Here is a 21,398-nt window from a genome sequence, read left to right on the forward strand (position 1 = left end):
TACACACAAGGCATGGGAAGGGCAGAGAGAAAAACGGGAGTAGCGGGAGGCTGGAGGCCTTGGCCAGGACCCTGCTCACCTCTGAATGGCTGGTTCTCTGTGTGTGCGCTGGGCGGAACGAGGCCAAGAACAAGGTCAGGACCGGGGACAGAGGCCATTGCCCTTCTGTGTCGAGGCAAGAGGCCTTGTCTTCATTTCTCCCTTATTTGGTGAAAGTGGGCATCTCATTGTTGACATAGTGCTGGTTACCTTGCTGTTGTTAGTCACAGTGCTGCTGGCTGTTCTGATGTGTTTGGAAGAAATTTGGGCTCAAAGAGAGAGCCTGCGGGGGTGCTAAATATATCTTGATGGCCAGATTGAGGATGGGAGGGTGAGCACAGGGATGAGGTCCAAGAGTTTTCAGAATTACCCTGTAATGAGTGGCAGAAATGTGCTAAGTGAGCACATCCCGTTCATGCACTGATGGCTTCCAAGGGATCAGAGAACCTCCAGGTACCACCTCACTGCTTCAGAATGGAACAGAGTTTCAAAGACTGGGGTTGTGGGGCACCTGGGTGGCTCAGTGGGTTAAAGCCTCTGCCTTTGGCTCAGGTCATGATCCCAGGATCCTGGGATCAAGCCCCACAACAGGCTCTCTGCTCAGCAGGGAGCCTGCTTCCTCCTCTCTCTCTCTCTGCCTGCCTCTCTGCCTACTTGTGATCTCTGACTGTCAAATAAATAAATAAAATCTTTAAAAAAAAAAAAAGACTGGAGTTGAAGCTCTTAGAGACAGAGTAATTTGCCCCAGGGACATGGGGAACTGTGGAGTCCCAATGAAAGGCTCCCGGTCACAGGGCTTTGATCTCCAGGAAGATGCTCCCGAATCTGACCCAGGCCTTGTTGTCATCTTGACCCAGAGGGAAACCGGCTTCCTAAATGTTCCGTGTAGGGGTCTACAGGTGTACATTCCCCTGGAGAGCCTCCATCGTTGTGGAGATCCGAAAGCAAGCAGCGCTCGGGCAGTGTGGCATAGCGTGCTCGGCTGATCAGTCTGGAGTCTGGGTGACATCCTAAATCCTGAGGACGCAGAGCTGAGAGAAGTTGCTTTGTGTTTGATTTGGCCACATCACTTCAAAACACATCCACACCCAACTTCAAAATATTCTCTGTACTATATTTATTTTCTAAATTAAAACAAGTCACTTTGAAAACCATCAGAGATTCTAAGACCCTCTGCGAAATTATCAGAGACTTAGGAGGAGAGAGAGTGGTGTCAGAAAACCAAACCCCCAAGTCAGTCGGCTAACAGAACCATGTGGCATCTATTTTCAGATCTTAGATGATGCATCGTGTGACCCTGGAAATTTCTCCTAATAGCCCCATGCCTCAGTGTTTCTGCCCGCCCGAACGGAATGGTGCCGTATCTTGGGTTGGCAGGGTACCTTGGGATCTGTAGATGGAAGGCTCTCTGCAGATATAATTAATGTATTAGACCCACAAAGCTCTTCTCGAGCAGAGCAAGTTATCAATTTAAAAAGTAACAAGGCCCCATGGGATATTTATCTGCCTCTTTTAAAATCGTAGGTCTGGAAGGGACCTGATAAGTCCTCCAGACCTCTCCCTGCATCTGATGGGCCCTGCACTTGAGCTGCCTCAGATGAACGTTATCCTTCTGGTTTCATTCTTCTGTTAGGGATGCAATTATTCCTCCAATTAATAACTTGGAATTTTCTAAAATATATTTATATTTATATTTATTTTTTACCTCCTGCTGGATGACTCATTTCCCCTTATACTTTTCATTGCAGTTTTGTTACATGTATGTAAGATTTTGACAGGGACTCAAGCTGTCAGCTGGGAATGGGCATCAGACTTCAGAAGTCATGCATCTGATCGCATCATCAAAGCAGGGTTCTGTGTATTCCAAAAAGGGCCGATGCCCTTTTGAAATTCATATCCCCCCATTTTTCTGCCCCCTCAGTTATAACAGAAGAATCCAGGGCCCTAGGTAATTAAGTTTGTCCCTTATCCATTTGCCATGGGATGAGCTCAGACCTTTAGCCTCTCCACTTAGGAGGCCCAGGGGAAAATGTCATTATACATAAACTTGGAACCTTTTCTCTATCAGGCTCCCGTGGCTGGCTTCACCCAACTCCCATGGGTGCTGAATTGTCTCTGGGAGCTGAGGCCAGCATCCATGGCGCTTATGGCCTTGATGCCAAATTCCCAGGGCTTTCCATCTCACAGCTGTGCGCTGCGGCCAGTAGGGCAGAGCAAGTGAGCAGGGGTGTCGAAGGGCACAGTGAACCTGCTTGGGCTGGAAACACCCTCTTTGCCTCACTCCAGCGTCCCTCGAGGAGCAGTGGTGTGAACGCCTCACCTGGTGGAAATATCGCCGTTTCCCTGCTCTGTGATTGGCTGAAATTGCGTCAGAAGAGGCATGCAGATGGCAGATGGGCTCAGGCACTTTACTCCCTGTCCCCTTCCACGCACCCTTCTGCCCACTTCCAAGTTAAAAGTGCCTTCTCAAAAAAATGTGACGATGTCACAAGAGGTTTTCAGTATGGAGAACCCTGCCGACCCGGAGAGAACATCTCCCCCCCCCCCCCCCCCCCCACTCCCCCACTTAGAGAAGGACACTGGCCATTCCATTCCATGACTCTGACGACCCATCTCTCCTCCAGCCCCGAATCCCTGCACTTCCCTCTCCTCCCCGCCTCTGCTCTCCTCCCTGGTGCTTTCCTGTCTCCAGTCCCGAAACCCTAATCCTGTTAGTATGCTGTGTTCCAGGGCTTTACGTCTCGATGGGGGAACATAATCCTGCAGTAAATCTAACGGGACCCACAAGGCACACACAGATGGGATGCGCACATCCCACCCATCTCCCCCCCCCCCCCCCAGGAAGAAACCGGCCCCCCACCACCACCCATGACACTCTCCTACTCCTCAGTCTCCTCCTCCCTCATCAGCAGAACCGGTTGATGACAAAAACAGCCCTCAGTAAAGGAACAGGAGACAGGAGGGCATCGTGGTCATAAATGAGCATTTGGTGGTTAGGGAACTTTCCCTGCCCTCCCCCTACCCTCACCCTCCCTTAAATTCTCCCCCGCTCCTGCCTCTCATACATGTATATGTACACATATATATGAGACACATCCCTTCTGACTCTGTTTCTGGCTAAGTTCCCACATCCACTAGTATGAAAGCAGCTTTAAAAAAATTTTTTTTATAGTCTTTAAGGAGGAGTTTTAAGGGAGAAATGTCAGGACCATGATTTACAAAAAAGAAACCAAAAATATCCATTACCTTCACATCGTTTTCCCCGTGTGCAACAGCACCCCTACCCTGCCCCCCACCCCTTGCCTGTTTGGTGCAACAGATTAATTAAACAGGATGGCAACCATTGATTATTTTTATGTGTGGACCCAGTGGCTGGTTTCAGAGAACATGCAAGGGAAGGGGGTGGGGGAGAGAGGACAGGCATTTGGTTCTGCAGTTAGGATGAGTCAGTTCAATTGTTTGTGAGAGACATTTTTAAAACATGCCACTGGTTTCCCCAGTTTCTGCCCTCCATTCCTGCCACCTCTCTTTTCCGCCTGCTTTATTCTCCTCCTCCTTGAGCGTCTGTGCCAAGTAGATTGAAAAGGAGAACTTTGGATGCGATGAAACATTTATTAGCGGAGAGAAATATTTATTTAAAAAAAAAAAAGGGAAAAAGACCGTCTCCTGCACAATTTCTACCTCAGGGCTCCAGCGCTATATCATCTTTGAAAAATTTCCTTCTTTCTTTGCAGTCCCTGGAGCTGACCACGTTCAGATATTTACAGCAAAATAGGAATAAACCGTAGGTCACACCATAGGTAATGGAGAGACTGGCGTGTGCGGACTGCATACTGAAGCCCTCCTCAGACGGGAGGTGGTGCATGTAATGAGCGCCTGCATCTGTCGGTTGAAGGGCCTGCCTGGTGACGGAAGGTTCCAGCAGCTCCCACCATGAGCCCACCCTGTAGCTCCGCGTCCAGGAGCTCAAAGACTGTGATGGCCGTGGAGCGTCCACACTATCTTGGGCACCTGGACGCTGACGACGGAGACTGCTGGGGTACAGGAGAGGGACTTGGGCCTGGCAGTGAGCCCCCTTGTCCAGAGGCCTCTGAGAAAGGCAGGCCAACCCTCAGTGCTAGAGTCACTGCATATTCTTATAAGAAGAGTTAAAGGCAGGGCGGCAGGAACTGGTAGGTTGATGTGACAAGAAATAGGTGGGAAAATAGAGAAAAGATGAGCTCAGAACCATCAGGGATGTTTCTGGCTAGATGTTTCCTATTAGATCACATGTATTACCTCCTTTGATTCTACATAGTATTATAGCCCGTTGCTGAGAAGTTCGTAGGCGTGGTCAAAGCATGTTGATTTTTTTTTTTTTTTCCTTTTCCTGGGTGGGGTGTGTAGATAGTCACCACACTGGGATGTTGGATAGCCGCCAAGTTAATTGGCAGATGTCCCCTCCCCTCCAGAGGTGCAAATCAGAAAATCCTTGAAGTGCTGCTGGTTTCAGATTCTGTCTTTCTGAAAATAAACCAAAGGTCTCAAGAATCAATTGGGAGGTGTTGGATTATGTTCAGAATTCAGCAAGGCACCAAATGGATTGTCCAAAGCACTTTGTGCCCTGAACTGCTTCTTAAACTTGGTTTGCAGAGATGCATTTGAAGAAATCTATGTGTTCAACATAAACACACACACACACACACACACACACACACACACACACACACAAAATCTAATAATTACATCCACCAATGCTTTCCTTACCTCTTAAGAAGGCTAGAGACACCTTAAACACACTTTCTGGTTTTCTTTTGGGTGATAAAGCAACCATATTAGCATTTTGCTTTTAAAAATTAGCAAACATGCCTACCATCTGTGACATCTAGCTTTTAAAGCAGATGATATGATGTGATCATCACGTTTGGTATATGCTTATCAGGGTGTCCCATGTGCTGACAACCCCCTGAATTTTCTTAGCATCACGGACACCTTCCCGTCAAGTCATGGCCTGAAAATTTGGGGCCCCGAGGTGGGACTTGGGAGTCAGTGGCTTTCAGACCTTGAACCCTCCCCATCGAACAGAGAGACCCATGTGTTAGGTATGACGTAGCTTCAACTCTAACATCAGTCCTGGGGGCTGTGCAGGCATTGAAGCAAGGAGGGAGGGCTGGTAGACCTTAGTGTCTATCAGCTAACCTCCTATCAACTTCATTTTCCTGAAGGAGAAACCAAGGTATCTAAGGATTATTGATTGGCCTATAGTGATTCAGGGAGTCGGCAGGGAATAGGGAATAAAACCAATTTCCTGGCATCATTTCCCATGCACACAACCCCTTACCTTGCAATGCCTAGACCAGAAGCCAAGAATCCATCTCCAAGAATTTGATCAGAAAACATATGAAGGGTGATTCTGAAACCACAGAAGCATTGAGAAAGTCATAAAGATGTATAATATATGATAGCATTTCCCAGCTATAAAAAGGAAGATGCAGGGAGAAAAATAGAGACCTTGTAAATCCATTGGGTCAGGAGAAATAGAAACTGCTTAATATTTCATTAAAAATGGATTTTCATAAATTGCACTTTGGTATCTTTGGGTGAAAGTCAGTTTGTAAGGACTAAGGTGTTGTTATTCATTACTTTTCATTATTAATAATTGGTGCTGTTATTGAGCAAAAACATCAACAAGGTGTACTCTCCTTCTGAGTGGTGCACTCACCGTGTGTCCCGGGCACTCTTTGAAGTGTATTAACACCCACAGCCCTTGTCCACCAAAGCACTTAGGTGTTAAGAGACACTGAACAACTAAAATACCCTTCACAAAATGGGCACTGCTGGGACAGTTCTACTTGGAAACTCTTATGCAGAAAGCCTTAGAATCTGGGGGCCAGAAAGGAGCTGGCAAATCCATTCATTTCATAGAGGAGGAGACTGGGGCCTGGGGGAGGTAGAGACATTTGCCCACACTCATGAGCTCAGCAGCAACAGCCTGTCTTCCTGGCATGATGTTGGTGGTGTTTGGGGGGTTTTCCCCCCACTCTGCCACACTCAGAGAAGTGTATAAAGCTGATTATAAAGTGTATAAAGCTGATTAAATAAGCTGATATTCCTTCCGCAAAGGGTCCGGAGAGCAGGGGCAGATCTGAGTGCAAAGTCAAGGGCACACAAGAAACCAAGAAGGAAGCAGGCTCAGAAATCCAGAGGGCAATTTGAGGCCACATTGAACAAGCATTCGTGTGGTTTTGGGCGGGAGTAGGAGCAGAGTGAGCGAAACAGGAGGCAGAATGACACGCCGTGGGAGCAGCCGGGTAGGTGGTCTAAGCAGAAGGGCCGTGTGCCCGCCTCCCTTTCTGACGGGTGTCACTATACACAGAGGTCCAGGGGGCTCACCAGCCTGTGACGACGTGCGTGCCTCTGCAGAAGACCAGCCCCCGTGCCGGGCAGGTACACATGCACGTGGGTGCACGCCCCTGCCCCGGTGCAGCCGCACTCCCAGCCGTGCCAGCCTCCCAAAGGCCGTGCAAAGACATAGTCGTTTCCTTACTGGAGTGGGGGAGGGGGGACAGGGGAAGGAAAGATTTCTTAGCATTGTCTGCCAAGCCTGAGAAATGAAAGGGTCAGATAAGATAAAATCAGATATTAAAAACACATAAGACGTACTGTGTCTCTAACGGTGCCAGCGTGGTGTGTACGCTGTGGGTTAGCAGCTGTGTTAAAGTTCAAATCCACTCAACACTCCAGCTATGTATCCACATGCCAAATCCAGCTCCCCTCCCCAGATGAACTCCTTAGCATCTCCTGATGGAGGCCACACACAGTCACCCTCACCGTCCTCAGGGAGCAGGCCTGCATGGCCCCCCCACAGCTCACAGCACCCTCCCAAAATAACCAAAGTGCTGCATTTGCTTCTTGCTTGCCAAAACAAAACAAAAAACAAAAGCCTCTGCCTTGTGCTGAATTCTCGGAGAACTGATTAATTTCTTTCCCTTGGATTCGGTGCCTTCATTCCTTTCCTCAGAGCTGCGGAGCTCTTTATAAGCTCTTGGGAAGCCATGGAGTGGGCACGGCCAGACCGGGGTCTCCCTGGGCCCTGTCTCCTCCCTTGGCCCGTCCTTCTCCAAGATTAAGATCACAGAGTCTTGGGTCCCTCTCTCCCCCTCTCTCCATCAGCCTTCCCCCAGGTGTCTGACTCTAACCCTCTTTCCTCCAGTTTGCCTGGTCTTTCTTCCCTTGTTTTGTCTTCTGGCCCCTCTTTGTCCTCAGTCACTCTAGAGGAAGGCGCCAAATCAGACCTGGGAGCGATGGGTGGTCAGGCAGTTCTGGGCCTTGTTCCCTGCAGTTAGCAAGGCAGCAAAGGAAGAAACTCGGCCTTCGGGTGGGATGGGAGGCTCCGCAGTGAGGACAGGGACAGCAAGCGGGGCAGGCTCCAGGAACGAGGGGTTTAACCTGAATATGGTGGGTCGGAGAAAACCTGCTTCCTCCTCGCCTTCGCTCCATCTGTCTGAAGCAAGGCACTTCCCCTGATCTGGTTGCAAAAGGTGTGATGTCTCTTACCCTTCACCCCCACCATCAGTCGTGTGCTATTTAAGGGCTCTAACTTTTGACCTCAGCAAGTGGGAAATATGGAAGGTTCAAGGTTGCCAAATGGCAGAGTTCCTGGTTACAGTTCATGGGAAAGAAAGGCCCACGTCGTTAATTAGCTCTAAGCTTCCGTGCCGCTCATTGCTGTAATTCAGGGCTTTCAAAGTCAGGATTATAAACACACATCCCTGAAGAGTAACCCCACCTCCATTCAACCCAGGCTCAGAGACTTTAAGGACTCCAAGACTCCTAGCCACCAGTATAAATGCTGCAAATTTGTTCCAGGAGTTGAGAGCCAACATAGGAAACCATAATCCTACAGCCTAAAAACATGACAGGGGCTTCGGATCCAAACAGAAATCTCTGAACCTCCGTTTTCTCATCAGCCAAATTTTTCTCATCTCATCAAATAATAATACTTCCCAAGGCATTTTGGTTGTAATTGTGTTTATATGGTGTCTATCTCAGGGGTACTGGAACAGACCAGTTTCCCCGTCCTCTGGTCCCAGCCCTGTCCGTGTCCACACACCACACCTGTTCCAGGTATCATAGTGTCTAGTCCGAGTCGACTTGCAGTCTCTTGGTTGTTAGAGCTATGACAGGTATGATTTAGAAGTGCTGCTTGGTTAGTGGGTCTTTCCCTCTGCCCTTAGCCAAGAAAACCAACAGAAACTCACATATACTTGCTCTGGCTACTTTTTTTTTTTTTTTTTTTTTTTTTTAATGGAGAGCACAGGAAAGCATACGGCCCATATGGCAGTTATTGATTTGGGCCATCTGGTCAACTAGGACTTGCTCCTACCATGGTGGCTTGGAAGCTACTCCGAAAAGCCTTTTCTCCCCTAAGAGACGCACTGGTCAGATGGGGACAGGGATGGATTTCATTACGGGGTGGGACCACAATAAGAGGAAGCCAGGGCAGGATTCTGAGAGACTGCCTGCAACCCTGACCCTCCAACAAAGACCAGAGGGAACCAAGAAAGTGTTGATTGACATAGAGCCCCAAGGAGTAGATGGTGCCCTCTGCCGTGCTCTCCCCTGTTTGTGGAGCAGGGAGGCCTCCAAGTAACTAAGAAAACAACCGTGAAGCACTTTAAAAACACCCTGCAAATATGCCTATATGCCTACACCGTGAGGGAGGGGCAGCATCAAGTTCAAGTTAGTGAGGTTCACTCGCCCTAAAAGATGACCATTCTGGGGGCGCCTGGGTGGCTCAGTGGGTTAAGCCTCCGCGTTCGGCTCGGGTCGTGGTCTCGGGGTCCTGGGATCGAGCCCCGCATCGGGCTCTCTGCTCGGCAGGGAGCCTGCTTCCTCCTCTCTCTGCCTGCCTCCCTGCCTACTTGCGATCTTTCTCTGTCAAGTGAATAAATAAAATCTTAAAAAAAAAAAAAAAAGATGACCGTTCTGCTCCATCTTTTAAGGTGCCTTCTTCTGCTTGCTCTCAGCCCAGAGGCAAAGTTTTTCTCTCCTCTAAAAGTTTTTATGAAGACCAGTTACTGTTTTCAAGTAGAACAATGTGAGAAATTACGTTTTTGTTTGTTTTTTTTTTCCGCATGGTGCTCCTAATAAAACCCCAAACAACAAACACACTGATTAATATAAGCTTGAGGGAAATAAGGCTCAACAGAACTTTTGCAGCCTCTTCAAAGGCCGGGTGAGCGGCCACACTACAGATGGATTTTGACAGCGGTTTCCCATCTGACCCTATAGGTATTCCAAGCCAACAACGACGCATCGGAGGTGGTTCTTAACAAGCTGCACACGCCCCTCCTGACCAGGTTCGTCAGGATCCGGCCCCAGACCTGGCACTCAGGCATCGCCCTGCGGCTAGAGCTCTTTGGCTGCCGGGTCACAGGTGAGGGGGCCCCCCGTAAGGCTGCGGAGCTGGTTGTGTCCTGGGCTCGGCTCCCTCTTTCAGCCCAGTAGCGTGATTGCACCCCGTGAGCTTTCCAGAAGGCTCGTTTTCACCTGAGGCTCTGTTCAGCAGCATCTAACATACCCTGACTCCAGACCTTGTCCTGCCGGATACCATGTATCTGTGCATCTGCCACTCACTCATTGGCTGCACGAGTGTTCTCCGAGGCCTGCTGTGCAACAGGCCCCACCCTGAGAATGGAAGTGGACAGGGGAAGTGAACGAGCAGGGTGGGGTCTCTAGCCACATGAAACTTTGGCTGGTGGGCAGTGTGGATCATAACCAGATTGTGTACTGGATAGTTATTAACTAAGACGTGTGTATGAAGGAGAAAGACCAGGTGCTCGGAGAAATGATGGCAGAGGGGACTCCACTAACCATTGATTGGAAGTTTGGGGACGGCCTTTCTGAGGGTGTGATACTTAGGTAAAGCTTAGCCTGATGAAGACAGAGGGGAAAAGCATTTGGAGCAGCAGGAACAGCATATGCGAAGGACTCAAGGTAGTAAAAAGCTATGAAAACACACGTGGAAGCAAAGACCTGATCCCAGAAAAGTGTCCATCCAGTTAGGAAAATAATCATCTGGGAAACAACTCAGGGCTCAGCTGAGCTCCCCTGTGCTTACCGCCCTGGGAGGCTCAGGGGGGCCTGGTGTCACCGCAAGGATATGCATGTCCTTGGCTCACAGTGAGATGCTTAGACACGCCAGGCACTCTGCTGTGACCATTTATGTGGTGACTGGGGGAACCCTTGCGACAGCCCCTACGAGGTAAGTTCTGGTGCTAGCCCTCCCTCACACCTGGATACACCGAGGTATGGAGCAGCTGAATCACTTGCCTGATGTCAGACCGGTAGTGAGGGACACAGCAGACATGGACCCAGCTAGCCTGGCCCCCAGGCTGGGCTCGTAACCGCAGTGCTCGAAATGCGAAGACGTCAGTTCTGACTTGCACGTGTGGTCGCCGGGTTCTTTCCCAGCTCCCGGCTAAGGGGAGATGGTGGCCGTCAAGCAGGGCGCCAGCCACGAGCCCTTGCGTCTCCCTCCCCTCCACAGATGCACCCTGCTCCAACATGCTGGGGATGCTGTCGGGCCTCATCCCCGACTCCCAGATCTCGGCCTCCTCCACCCGCGAGTACCTGTGGAGCCCCAGCGCCGCCCGCCTGGTCAGCAGCCGCTCGGGTTGGTTCCCCCGGATCCCTCAGGCCCAGCCAGGCGAGGAGTGGCTCCAGGTGGACCTGGGAGTGCCCAAGACGGTGAAGGGCGTCATCATCCAGGGGGCCCGCGGGGGAGACAGCATCACTGCCGTGGAAGCCAGGGCGTTTGTGCGCAAGTTCAAAGTCTCCTACAGCTTGAACGGCAGAGACTGGGAATACATCCAGGACCCCAGGACCCAGCAGCCGAAGGTAGGCCATTCCCTGGAGACTCCCTAACCCTATCCCAAACAGGGCAGCTTAGTTTTGGGATGCTCACTTCCTAACTAGATAGTCGTCACCAGACTCCCTGTGTTCTAATAAGCAAACGTTAACTGAGAGATTACTTTGTTCCACTCTGCTAAACGCCATATTTTAATCCTTCCAACATCTCTGGAAGAAGGCTCCTCTGTCGCTCGCATGTTAGAGATGACAAAACTGAGGCTCGGTGTCACCCCTGGGGTCACAGTGTGTGACTGTGGAGAGCCACGATTCAGTCTGACTCCAGAGCCCAGATACCGACCCACCACCCTGCACTGCCTTTCTGTCAGGTTTGACACCCTTTGCACGCTCTTTCAGATGACGTTTCCTTGGAATTGGCCAGACGTCCAAAAGGGGATGTCGTTTTTGGAGGCTTCAGTATAGAACCTAGGGGATTATTTCCAAAAACGACTGTTTTTTTGAACGTCACAGTGCTCCTTTGTATTTTCCTAGTCTGGTCTCTGCTTAGACCTTTCCCACCTCTCATACGGAGGCTGGGAGAGGCAGGAGAAACTTTCCATATCAGCAGAGCCTACACCTCCCACCATCAGGGAGTACGGGTCAGCCCTCGACCCTGGGTATGGAGGAGCCCCCCGCAAGGGGAAAAGATATCATGCCTCTCCAGGTCAATCTCGGCGGGGGAGCCAGGCATTCTGATCCTAACTGCTGAGTTACCCTCATTTTCCTCAGAAGAGCAGGCCTCTTTTTCCAAGGAAGGGGGAATTTCATGTCTCTGTTTGGTCCCCTTTGCTCAGCAAATGTTTCCGTTCTTAATGCAGAGGCACGGGCAGGGTTGGAGGCTTTGCAATGCTGATGTAAACACCCAGCTCGCACTTTAGGGGCCTGGAAAGACTCAGGACTTGGTAAATGGAAACCACAGGGGACAGAGCACAAACTGGACCATGGGTTTTCCTGGCAAGAACAAACCCTGGCTCTTCTCGATCATTCTGGATGCCTGGGAAAGGAGATGATCTTAGCCAGTATCTGGGCCTTCCCTCCCCCATAATAGTGCCCCCTTTTGGAATTGTGGGGATCCTGCAAAGTAGGTAGCATCCCTAGGTGCCGCTCAGCCAATCCCTGGCATGTCTCCACACCAACATCGCCCTAAGTCAGTGGCTCCCACATGTGCTCTGGGTTGGGTCCCCCACCTGGCTTGGACCAGGACAGCTGCACTGTCCTCAGTTCATGTCCTGGGGCTCGACGTGAGCTTTGTTTTGACCTGGGAGCTGTCAGTCAGCTGGGACTTTCTACATCTAGACTTTCAATCATTATAAGAATTTTTTTTTTCTTTCAAGATTTTATTTATTTGAGAGAGAGAGCATGAGTGGGGTGAGGGGCAGAGGGAAAGGGACGAGCAGACTCCCCGCTGAGCAAAGAGCCTGACGTGGAGCTCCGTCTCATGACCCTGGGATCATGACCTGAGCTGAAGGCAGACCCTTAACCACCTGAGCCACCCAGGCACACCTACAACAAGAACTTCTAAGACAATAGGCAAAGCAGCCTGAAATTCACTTCTCTTCTTTCCAGCCAAGTCCATTCAGAGACTAAGTCTTTCCCCCAAGTCCACAATCTCCAGTCCCAGGGTAGAAGACAGAACGTAGCAATTGCCTCTTTTATCTGCTCCCTCTTCTCTGTGTTCCTGGAACCCTAACTATCTTCCAAATGAATCAAAACTTTGGTCTGAGGATGGGGCTCCTATGGGTTGTAATGTCCAGTGAGTCAACTATGAGGCTGCCTTCTGGATGGGTGTGAGGGGCAGGGAGGAGATGGTGAAGGAACGGGAAGAAGGGGAGGAGGGGGGAGGGGGTCCCACAGAAGAGGTTGCTGAGTGGCCCATCTCCCTTGCAGCTGTTTGAAGGCAACATGCACTATGACACCCCTGACATCCGAAGATTCGACCCCGTTCCTGCGCAGTACGTGCGGGTGTACCCCGAGAGGTGGTCTCCGGCAGGGATTGGAATGCGGCTGGAGGTGCTGGGCTGTGACTGGACAGGTAAGGCCTGCTTTCCCACTCCGGGTCCTGCTCACACGGTCGTGTGACCCTGGCTTCCCGGGATGCCCTGGGAGGAGGTCAGACCATGAGGTTGTGGATGGGCAGAGGGGACAGCCCTCCCCGGTGAGGCTCTGTCAGCTCAAAACCCCACCCAGCCCAGGCCCTGCCATGTTCTCCTGCCTCCAACCATGGGCACTACAGCCTCTGAAGAGGGGACAGTTTCTCAAAGGGATGTGCTTTGTCTTTTTTAAAGGATCATTTCAGTTGCCCAACCCCAGTCTCTCAAAAACAAGTCATAACCACACACCACCCACCCCAATTCAATTAGACCCTGACTCTTCAGGCCAGGAGGCTGTGGCTGTTGATTTAGGGAAGAAAAAAAAAAAACCTCATGATAATAAAGTAATCGGTTTATGTCTGAATCTGGCCTCCAGATGTCAGTGGCTAAGAGACTTCATTTTCATTTCGAAGCCACATCTGTAAAAGGCATTTATTTTCTCAGGAGGGACCCTGTTGTAGGGAAGCTGACTGGAGTAGGACTTCTTCCCTCTGCGCAGCGGGAGTCTTGCTCATTCCTTCCCGCCCCCTCCCCGCCAACCTCACCCCTGCCACCCTCGGTGGCCCAGACCCGGGAAGACCTCGAACTCTCCCCTTAAGGCAGCTCAGGCCCCCTGCGCAAGCCCACCCTCCCCGTGTCCGGGAAGCTCCCTTTGCTTTGGAGTCGGACCCCACCCTTCCTCCTGACATCTCCTTGGGCAGAGCTGGTACGAGATGTTACCTCGTGCTGGCTCCCTGCTCTCCAGAAGGAGCTCAGAGGAGCCCCCTGAACCCAGGGCCAACAGGAGCGGCGGACAATCCAAGCTGCCCTGCCTCTCAGTCCACCAGGTAGCTCCGTTTTCCCCCCTGTGCCGCACCCATCTCCGGCTCCCCGGACAGGGTATCCAGCAGGATAATAAGGGCACGTCGGAGAAGCGCCCCTTGGCGCCCGGGGAGGAGCCTGCTGCCTGTGTGCTGTCTCCAGTGGCTCAGAGGAGGAGCCCTGTTGAGGCACGCGGGCTGGAAATCGGGCCCAAATTAGCCTCTCTCACCTTTGGATTGAAGGCAGGCCCAGCGGACATATTTTAGTAGGAAGATTCTTTACTCACCATCACGTGGGGGAAAGGCCAAGTTTCCCTATAGCCTGCTGAATGTGAGTCACCTGTTTGCTTGCAGGTGCGAAAACTGTCCCTCCAACAGTGATACAAGCTGGCTTCGTTTGTGGCCTCTCTGAAACCAAAGGGTTGGAGCCGCAGGGGACCCAGGAGCTTCTGGGCCGGGAGCTTTCAAACATTTTTGACCGTGATCCACAATTTAAAAGAAATTTTTATCACAATCCACTTGGCTTGCAAGCACGTGATGCGTGCATATAAGTTAGGCCGTGTTGTTAAGTGCTGGACCCTGGGGACAGACTGCCAAGTACGAGACCTTCCTCTGCTGCTCTCTGGCCGCATGGCCTCAGACAAGTTCCTTAGCCTCTCAGCATCTTGGTTATCTCAGCTGCAAAATCGGGACGATAATAGTGTATCTGCACCCCCTAGGATTGTTAGGATTCAGTGAAATAATGGATATAAAGTACTTAGACTGCAGCTTGGCATCTAATAAGCCTGCGATAATAAGTAAACGCAGCTGGAACAAAAGGTCTCCAGATCAGTGTTCATTTTCCCCATGTGAGCACACTCTGACATGTCACAGTCCAATTCAAAAATGCTGGTCATGACCCATCACAATGGTCCCACATCCTACTAACCAGTGTGGCATACACTTTGGGGAAAAAAAAAAAAAATCACAGATCTAGGCCAACGTCTCTATCACAGATGGGGAAACTGAGTCCCAGAGAGAGGAAGCTACTTGTCAGAGGTGTGCCCTTCTGTGCCATGTCTCTCCCAGCCTGGCCCCGCTTTACGGCCGGCCGGACAGTTGTTAATGTCCTTTCCCCCTTACTGCTCCCCCTTCCCAAGCTGGCCCAAATTACCCTGGCGATGGTCAGCAACAGGTTTCTCATTTCAAATTCCTGCCTGGCCATTCCTTGGAAGATCAGAGTTGGGGCTTCTTAGCCTCCGCCCAGCCTCCTTCCCTTTGAAGTCGCTGACATCTGGTTTCAATTGCGAGGGGAGCGTTGTAGTTTGACGGGCAGTTACCCCTGAGCTCCCAGTAAAGTGCAGCGGACACGGCCTGCCTTCTCACTATCCTTTATACGCCTCCTTGCCTCGTCAGCCCCCTGCGCCCCTGGATTTAACGTGATCTTTACCAACTTGCTACCTGACCCCCCCCAGAAACTGCTTCCACGGGCCACATGGCTTTTTTGCTTTTAAAATTCCCATTCCTCTCTGCGACGCATTCCCCCCCACACCCCAACCTTCACTTTTTTCCTACCCCAAAAGGAGAGCAGGAAAAGTAATGGGGCTGGCCTGAGTCACTGCACTAAATAATCTGAAAGGGCTGCTTCACCTGTTGGTTTGTTTGTGTTCCAAATGATTACTTCTTGCTTTGCTGCCCGCAGTTTGCTTTACAATTGAGTTTAAGATTCTATGACACAGTGACAAATTTGAACTTACAAATTAGGACGCTTCGAGGTTATTTGCTATTTACCGTGAGCAAGAGGCAGACACGACGAAGGGAAGTATGAAAGGTTATGTGCGTCATATTTAATAGCAGGAAGATGGGAAGTCGACCGTGAAAAAGCTTTTCAACGTATTTAGCCGTTTCCTTCAGCTCCTGGCTTTATTAAACGGCATCCCAAAGTGTGCCTGACAAAGGCGCCTCTCCACGCACAATAGTGCAAAGGAACATGTATAGAAATGGGCGGAACAATGCACGAGCTTCTCCGGGGAGTCTCCCGTTGGAGGGCAGCCCTGGGATGAAGACCCCACCCCCAGGCGTGGACTTGACCGCCAGGTACTAGAATCCCTCCTCGCCCCACCTAGGGGCGAGGCCCCACTGTTGCATTCATTTCATTAATAGTTGGCGGATGAATGACTGGCAGGAGCAAGTCGACAAATGAATGGACGGGCGAGGGCATCACCTGAGCCCAGGTCAGAACTGCCTGCCTGCGGCCACGTGTGGCCCAGCCACATTCTGCGGCGAGCTCCTGGTGACAGTACTCTGAATAAGCTGCCAACATGGGCGAGTCTAGAGCTCTTCCATGGGAATGGAATTGGCTTCGTGTTGGGAAAAAAAAAATTTTTTTTTTTTTTGCAAGAACCGGCCACCTTGGGCCCCCTCCCCTCAGGCCTTTAGTGTGCTGGGGCCAGTCTTGGTGGCCTCCCTTGAATCAGAGCGTGCAAGCTATCCTTTGCCACCTTCAATCCCGCCCTGGACTCTCCCCAGCCCGGGCAGCCGCTGGCTTACAGTAGCTGCTTGCATGCGGAAAGCATTTGAATTTGCCACACCCTGACCTAAAGGCACAGCCGCAATTACTTCCACCAACTGGAGTCTGAGTCCCTTTGAGTCCGTATTCCTTTCTGTGCAGTTTTGTGCAAACACGAACCACAATGGCTGGGGTCACACCTCCCCAGCTGGGTCTGGCTTCACTCATGGCTTTGGCTGCTGTGCTTCTGATGATCTCGTTAGAGGTGGGCCCCCTAGGTCAGTTAGCTTTGGTTCAAAAAAGTGCTGTCTGAGTCAGAGAAGGCTGAAAAGAGAACGTCTCTTCCACGTAAGAGCAGGGTGAACTGGCCGGCAAGGCACGTCAGCAGCCCCCCAAGGGGCAGTGCACGGGAAGCTCAGTTCATTAAGCAGTGGGAGTTTTTCACTGTGTTGGAGGGTCACCACTCACTGTGTGTGGGGGAGAGGGGTGGAGCGGAGGGGGGTGTGTGGTGTACGCACATGTGCATCGCACACGCTTCTGTCTTAAACAGAACACCCAGAGCACGGGTTAGTCTGCCTTGGGGTCAGCTTCACCCGCATCCATTGCGGTCCCGCCTGGCCTTTTGTGCTGGCCCCAGGGCCTTTGCTGTGGAGTTTGCTGCAGGGACATGGGTTTGTGTCCCTGCCTCTGTGGAGGCTGTTCTGTAGCTTGGGACTATTTTCCTTCAACTCGGGCAATGCTTTTGACTTCACTGACAGCACACAGAGGTGACTCCAGGGATGTATGTGAGTGTGTGTGTGTGTGTGTGTGTGTGTGTGCGCGCGCGCGTGTGAGGGTCTGTGCATGTCCATCTTCCTCCTTTAAAAACCTACACTTAGAAAGGAAACTGCATTTGGGGCATCTTCCTTCTGCTGGGTTTCAGTGCAGGCTGCCGCGTGCAGCACTCACTTCCCCTTTCTTTGCCTTTCCGTAGACTCGAAGCCCACAGTAGAGACCCTGGGACCCACTGTGAAGAGCGAGGAGACCACCACCCCATACCCCATCGAGGAGGAGGCCACAGAGTGTGGGGAGAACTGCAGCTTTGAGGATGGTGAGTCACCGTCCGTCTGGGATAGTGCAGCGCTGACCATCAGAGGAGGCTGGCCTTTGGCTGGGGCAGGGACCTGGATGTCCCCTGATCAGAGGTCAGGGAGGTGCGGGTAGTCAGGGGCTTGAGGCAGTGGCTGTTTACAACCAATCTAGAAGCATTCACAACCAACCAGGACGGCCTACAGGCTTGAACCTGCTGGTCATCAGCTGAGATGAGTGCCCATCCGGAGAGGACCCCTCGTTTGAGAAGTCTCCTTTCCAGCCTTCACTTTGAATCATTAAAATCCTCAGCCTTTTTGGGTTGAGCTGTGTCTCCACTGTACAGTCCGGTGAAGGTCTGGTAGTCATCGAGATGACTAGACCCATGGAGCGTGGCAATCCAGGTTAACTCAGCAGGTAACCATTCTGTGACCACATTTCTCGGGGTCTTTGCCCACTGCTGGTTGAGAACATGTAACAGTCATGGCTCCAGAAAATGGCACATCCCCTCCTTCATGGGAGGTGAGCGCAGGTCAGTGACAAAGGCAGGGAGGTGCAAAAGCACCTCAACCCTTCTTTGAGATCTCTGGGTCCCCTCGTTCTGAATCAGCCTCTTCACAGGGGAGCTCTGTGTCACCTTCCTTTCATCTTCTGAACGCATCCGAGTAAGATTAAAACAATCGGCAGAGCCCGAAAGTACATCACCTCACCAAGTATGAGGACATTCCTAGCAAACCGCAGATTTTGGAACACCTGGCATTTTTGGCTAGAATTTAAGGCTTGACAGCCTCCACTTACAGTAAATTACTAATCCTTATTAAACGTTCATTAGTCAAAACAAGGGAAGATTGGTGGAGAGACTTGGGGAGACTTGGAGAGACTTGGAGGAGACGCAGCTTAGCGTTGACTCAGTGGGTAGATGGCACAGTCTTGTGAGAACCTGCAGCTCACTGACACCACCCACTCTGCTGGCGGAGTGGCCAGCTCCAGAAAATGGCGACAGAGGAGAATGGGAGGGAAGCCGAAAACAAACGCTAAAGTTGTGTGACTGAAAAATGATAATTTAATGCATATGCTTTTAGGAATGTTCTTTTGTATATTGTGTGGGTGAGGGGGACACCATTGGTCAGGGTTAGTTGAATACAGGATTCTGACATTTTAATGAACTTGGTTTTGTTTATGAAGAAGAGAAGGAGACTTGGAGAATCTTCCAAGACGTGTTTAAGATAGTTCGCGAGCTCACGGTGGAATGCACATGGAGTTAATATATGGTATGGGATTAGCAGAGTTAGCCCAGTGGTGGGCGGGAGGAGGGAGTTCTATCTAAATGGCAATCCAGAGGAAAATTTAAAGAGTTCTGCTGTAAGCTTTCAGAAGTTTAATGTAATTTTCCCATTTATAGTGGTTTGTTTCATTTGAGGTTTCTTGGGTGGTTCCTCCCAATTTTTTTTTTTTTTTCAAAAGGTTTCTTTGTGGAATTTGGTTTCTGAGATAGAGTCTGAGTGTAAACATGAGAGAGGAATTATGGTATATTGAATTACTCCATATTTTTTAACGGAAAAATAGAAATTCAGAAATTGGCGGGAGAAGGGGGGTGAGGGCTAAGGGCCGACTTTTCCAAGCCACAGGTTGATGCTTCTGTAATAGATTCCATGTGTTTCTTCTGGACTTGAGCTGACATTGGCCAAGGGCGGGCAAACGTGAAATGCTCTCTCTTGGGAAGGGGAGGCACAGCCAGGGCTTGGTGGCAGTCTGCCTCCGTGGCCGGCGCTGCCCTTCCCCTCGCCCCCATGGTGTGAGCTATTTGTTTCCACCAGTCTGTTGTTCCCTTTAGATTTCCTAACCTGCATTCTAGACCTTCCCCACGGAAATTCCTCTCTGGGAACCCTGAGAAGGGAAGTGAGAAGGCCAAAGACCCCACTTCCTCCCTGCTACTAGCACTGGCCAGCACTTTTCCGCTGTCTCTGGGGCCGCTGCTGGCAGGCTTCCAAATTTGGATTCCCGTTTCCTCTTTCCCCCACCTCCACACCCGCCCGCACTTCATCACATCTTTGGCACCAGCTCCTACTGGGTTTTTAGAGCTCAGTGGAGCCTCCAAAGAAAGTCTCTGGGTTCAGTCCTCCAGCTTAGACAGGTGAACAACCAAGTGGAAGGCGCGAGCCATTGTGCGGGCCCTTCTGCCATTTCCACCAGGAAGGCGTTCCCTGCTGCCCCCAGGATCTTGGCCCGCGGGCACTCGGTGCCGTGCAGAATTATTCTTTTCTCCTGGTCGGTGCTGAGCCCGGCGGCCGGCTGCTCTGGCCCTTCACGTTGCCCTGCCGTGCCAAATCACCCACCTGGCAGTGCTGTCCCACAGGGATGCCGAGCTGACCTCGTGTCTCAGAACAAAAGACCTATCCTAGGAGGTGAAGGGGGACAAACAAGCCTTCCTTGTTTCGGAGCTCACTCTCTCCTCCCTGGCTCAGCACCTGCCCGGCACATCAGCCTCTCTGGATGCTAATGGGCCTCCCCATCCCTTGTGAGAGCCCGGTTGGCAGGAGCCGGCCTTCCACTGAGGCACTGGGGAGACATTCTTCTGTGGCACTTAGGGAACAGCCATTTTCCCATTTGTCTGCTCTCTGAGGTGGACAGAAGAGCCTGGAGAGAGCCTGAAGCCATTTGGTGGCCTCGTTTATAATTGCTTACTATGGGAACCACTGGCAGACTTGGCTTTCGTGCCTGGGAAGGATGAGACCAAAGGCTGACCCGAAAGCCAACGATCGCCAAGATGAGTTAAATGAATAAGCAAAGGGAGCCACTTCGCTTAGGCTTTGCCAGCGTTTTCAATAGCACCACTGTGGCTGTTGTCCGAACCCATTTCATTTGCCTTCTTTGGGTTATTTTCCCCCCCTTTCAGACAAAGATCTGCAGCTCCCTTCGGGATTCAACTGCAACTTTGATTTCCCCGAGGAGCCCTGTGGTTGGATGTACGACCATGCCAAGTGGCTCAGAAGCACCTGGCCCGGCAGCTCCAGCCCAAATGACCGGACGTTTCCAGGTAAGCCCACGGCAGGTCCAGAGAGGAAAGGGTTAAGGCCAGCCCGCTTCAGGGCTCCCGGCCCCAGGTTCCCTGACAAGCATCATAACTTCCCACCACAGGGCAGTCCTCTGCTCTGCGCCCACAAACCACCAGTCTTTGCTCACAGTGTCACCCTACGAAACAGCGCGGTCGTGGTTCCTAGCCCTGTCTTGGGATTAACGGTGCAGCCCGGAAGCCGGGAGGGAGCACGAGAGGCCAAGAGGAAAGAAAGGACAGGCAGAAAGGAAGCAGTTGGGAGGCTTCAGGAGACGGGATGAGTCAGCGTCCCCTTGTCACCAGAGCTAAGCACTCCCGGCCGAGCCACAGAGGCTGTTGTCGACTCCAGGCTGTCCACTCTTCCTAAAATACCTCCTTAGGAGACCGCTGGCCTGCAGCCCGACGGGTACTTCTCGGGGAGGGTCATCCCGTCGGTAGCGAGCCAAGCTGAGGGTCCAAAATGCTGCTGTGCCCGTGGGGTCTAGCAGAGCCACCTGGCATGCAGCTTCTGGAAGAGAGTTGCTAGAAGACAGCCCTTGGCGTATTGCTCAGCTGCCCCTTCTGAGTGCCAGGTCTGGGCAGCCTCTGCGGACCCTGCTGATGGAGAGGGGCTTGCCTCAGCCTGCGGAAGCAAGAGGCCGGTCCTCTCTCCACCGCAGCGTGTGTTTATCGCAGGTTCTGGTCCGCGCCGAACCCCCAGCTCTCCGGGGATGGGAGAGAAAGAGACACCCAGCCTGTCATGTCTGCCACTTTCAGGGGCATCACCGTCCCCTGTGATTAAGCTACCGCCGGGACATGAGCAGAGGCAGAGGTGGGTGTATGAAGACCATTAGATGGTTTTCGGCCGCCAGACAGCTCCGAGAGCTGGGAGTGACCTCAGGAGCGTAGAGACTGGCAAGATGGATCCAAATCCTGAGCAAGTGCTGAGTTTTGAGGATTTATGAACTTTCATTTTTAATGTAACTTAT

At 51.5% G+C, this 21,398-nt stretch overlaps 1 protein-coding gene across 6 annotated transcripts in view; it reads left to right on the top strand.

The window, feature by feature from the left end:
* The window catches only part of LOC111158395 (neuropilin 2), a 111,097-nt gene that overhangs the window by 48,965 nt on the left and 40,734 nt on the right, over positions 1 to 21,398 (top strand). For all 6 annotated transcript variants that reach the window (XM_022520510.1, XM_022520426.1, XM_022520593.1 and 3 more), the window contains exons 8-12: positions 9,313 to 9,457; positions 10,571 to 10,920; positions 12,817 to 12,961; positions 17,281 to 17,397; positions 20,272 to 20,412. In XM_022520510.1, the coding sequence (XP_022376218.1) occupies positions 9,313 to 9,457; positions 10,571 to 10,920; positions 12,817 to 12,961; positions 17,281 to 17,397; positions 20,272 to 20,412 (898 nt within the window). The remainder of the gene's footprint in view (positions 1 to 9,312; positions 9,458 to 10,570; positions 10,921 to 12,816; positions 12,962 to 17,280; positions 17,398 to 20,271; positions 20,413 to 21,398) is intronic.

Source organism: Enhydra lutris, unplaced genomic scaffold, assembly GCF_002288905.1.
Source record: "Enhydra lutris kenyoni isolate GAN:26980312 unplaced genomic scaffold, ASM228890v2 scaffoldscaffold1, whole genome shotgun sequence".
Classification (NCBI taxonomy): Eukaryota; Metazoa; Chordata; class Mammalia; order Carnivora; family Mustelidae; genus Enhydra; species Enhydra lutris.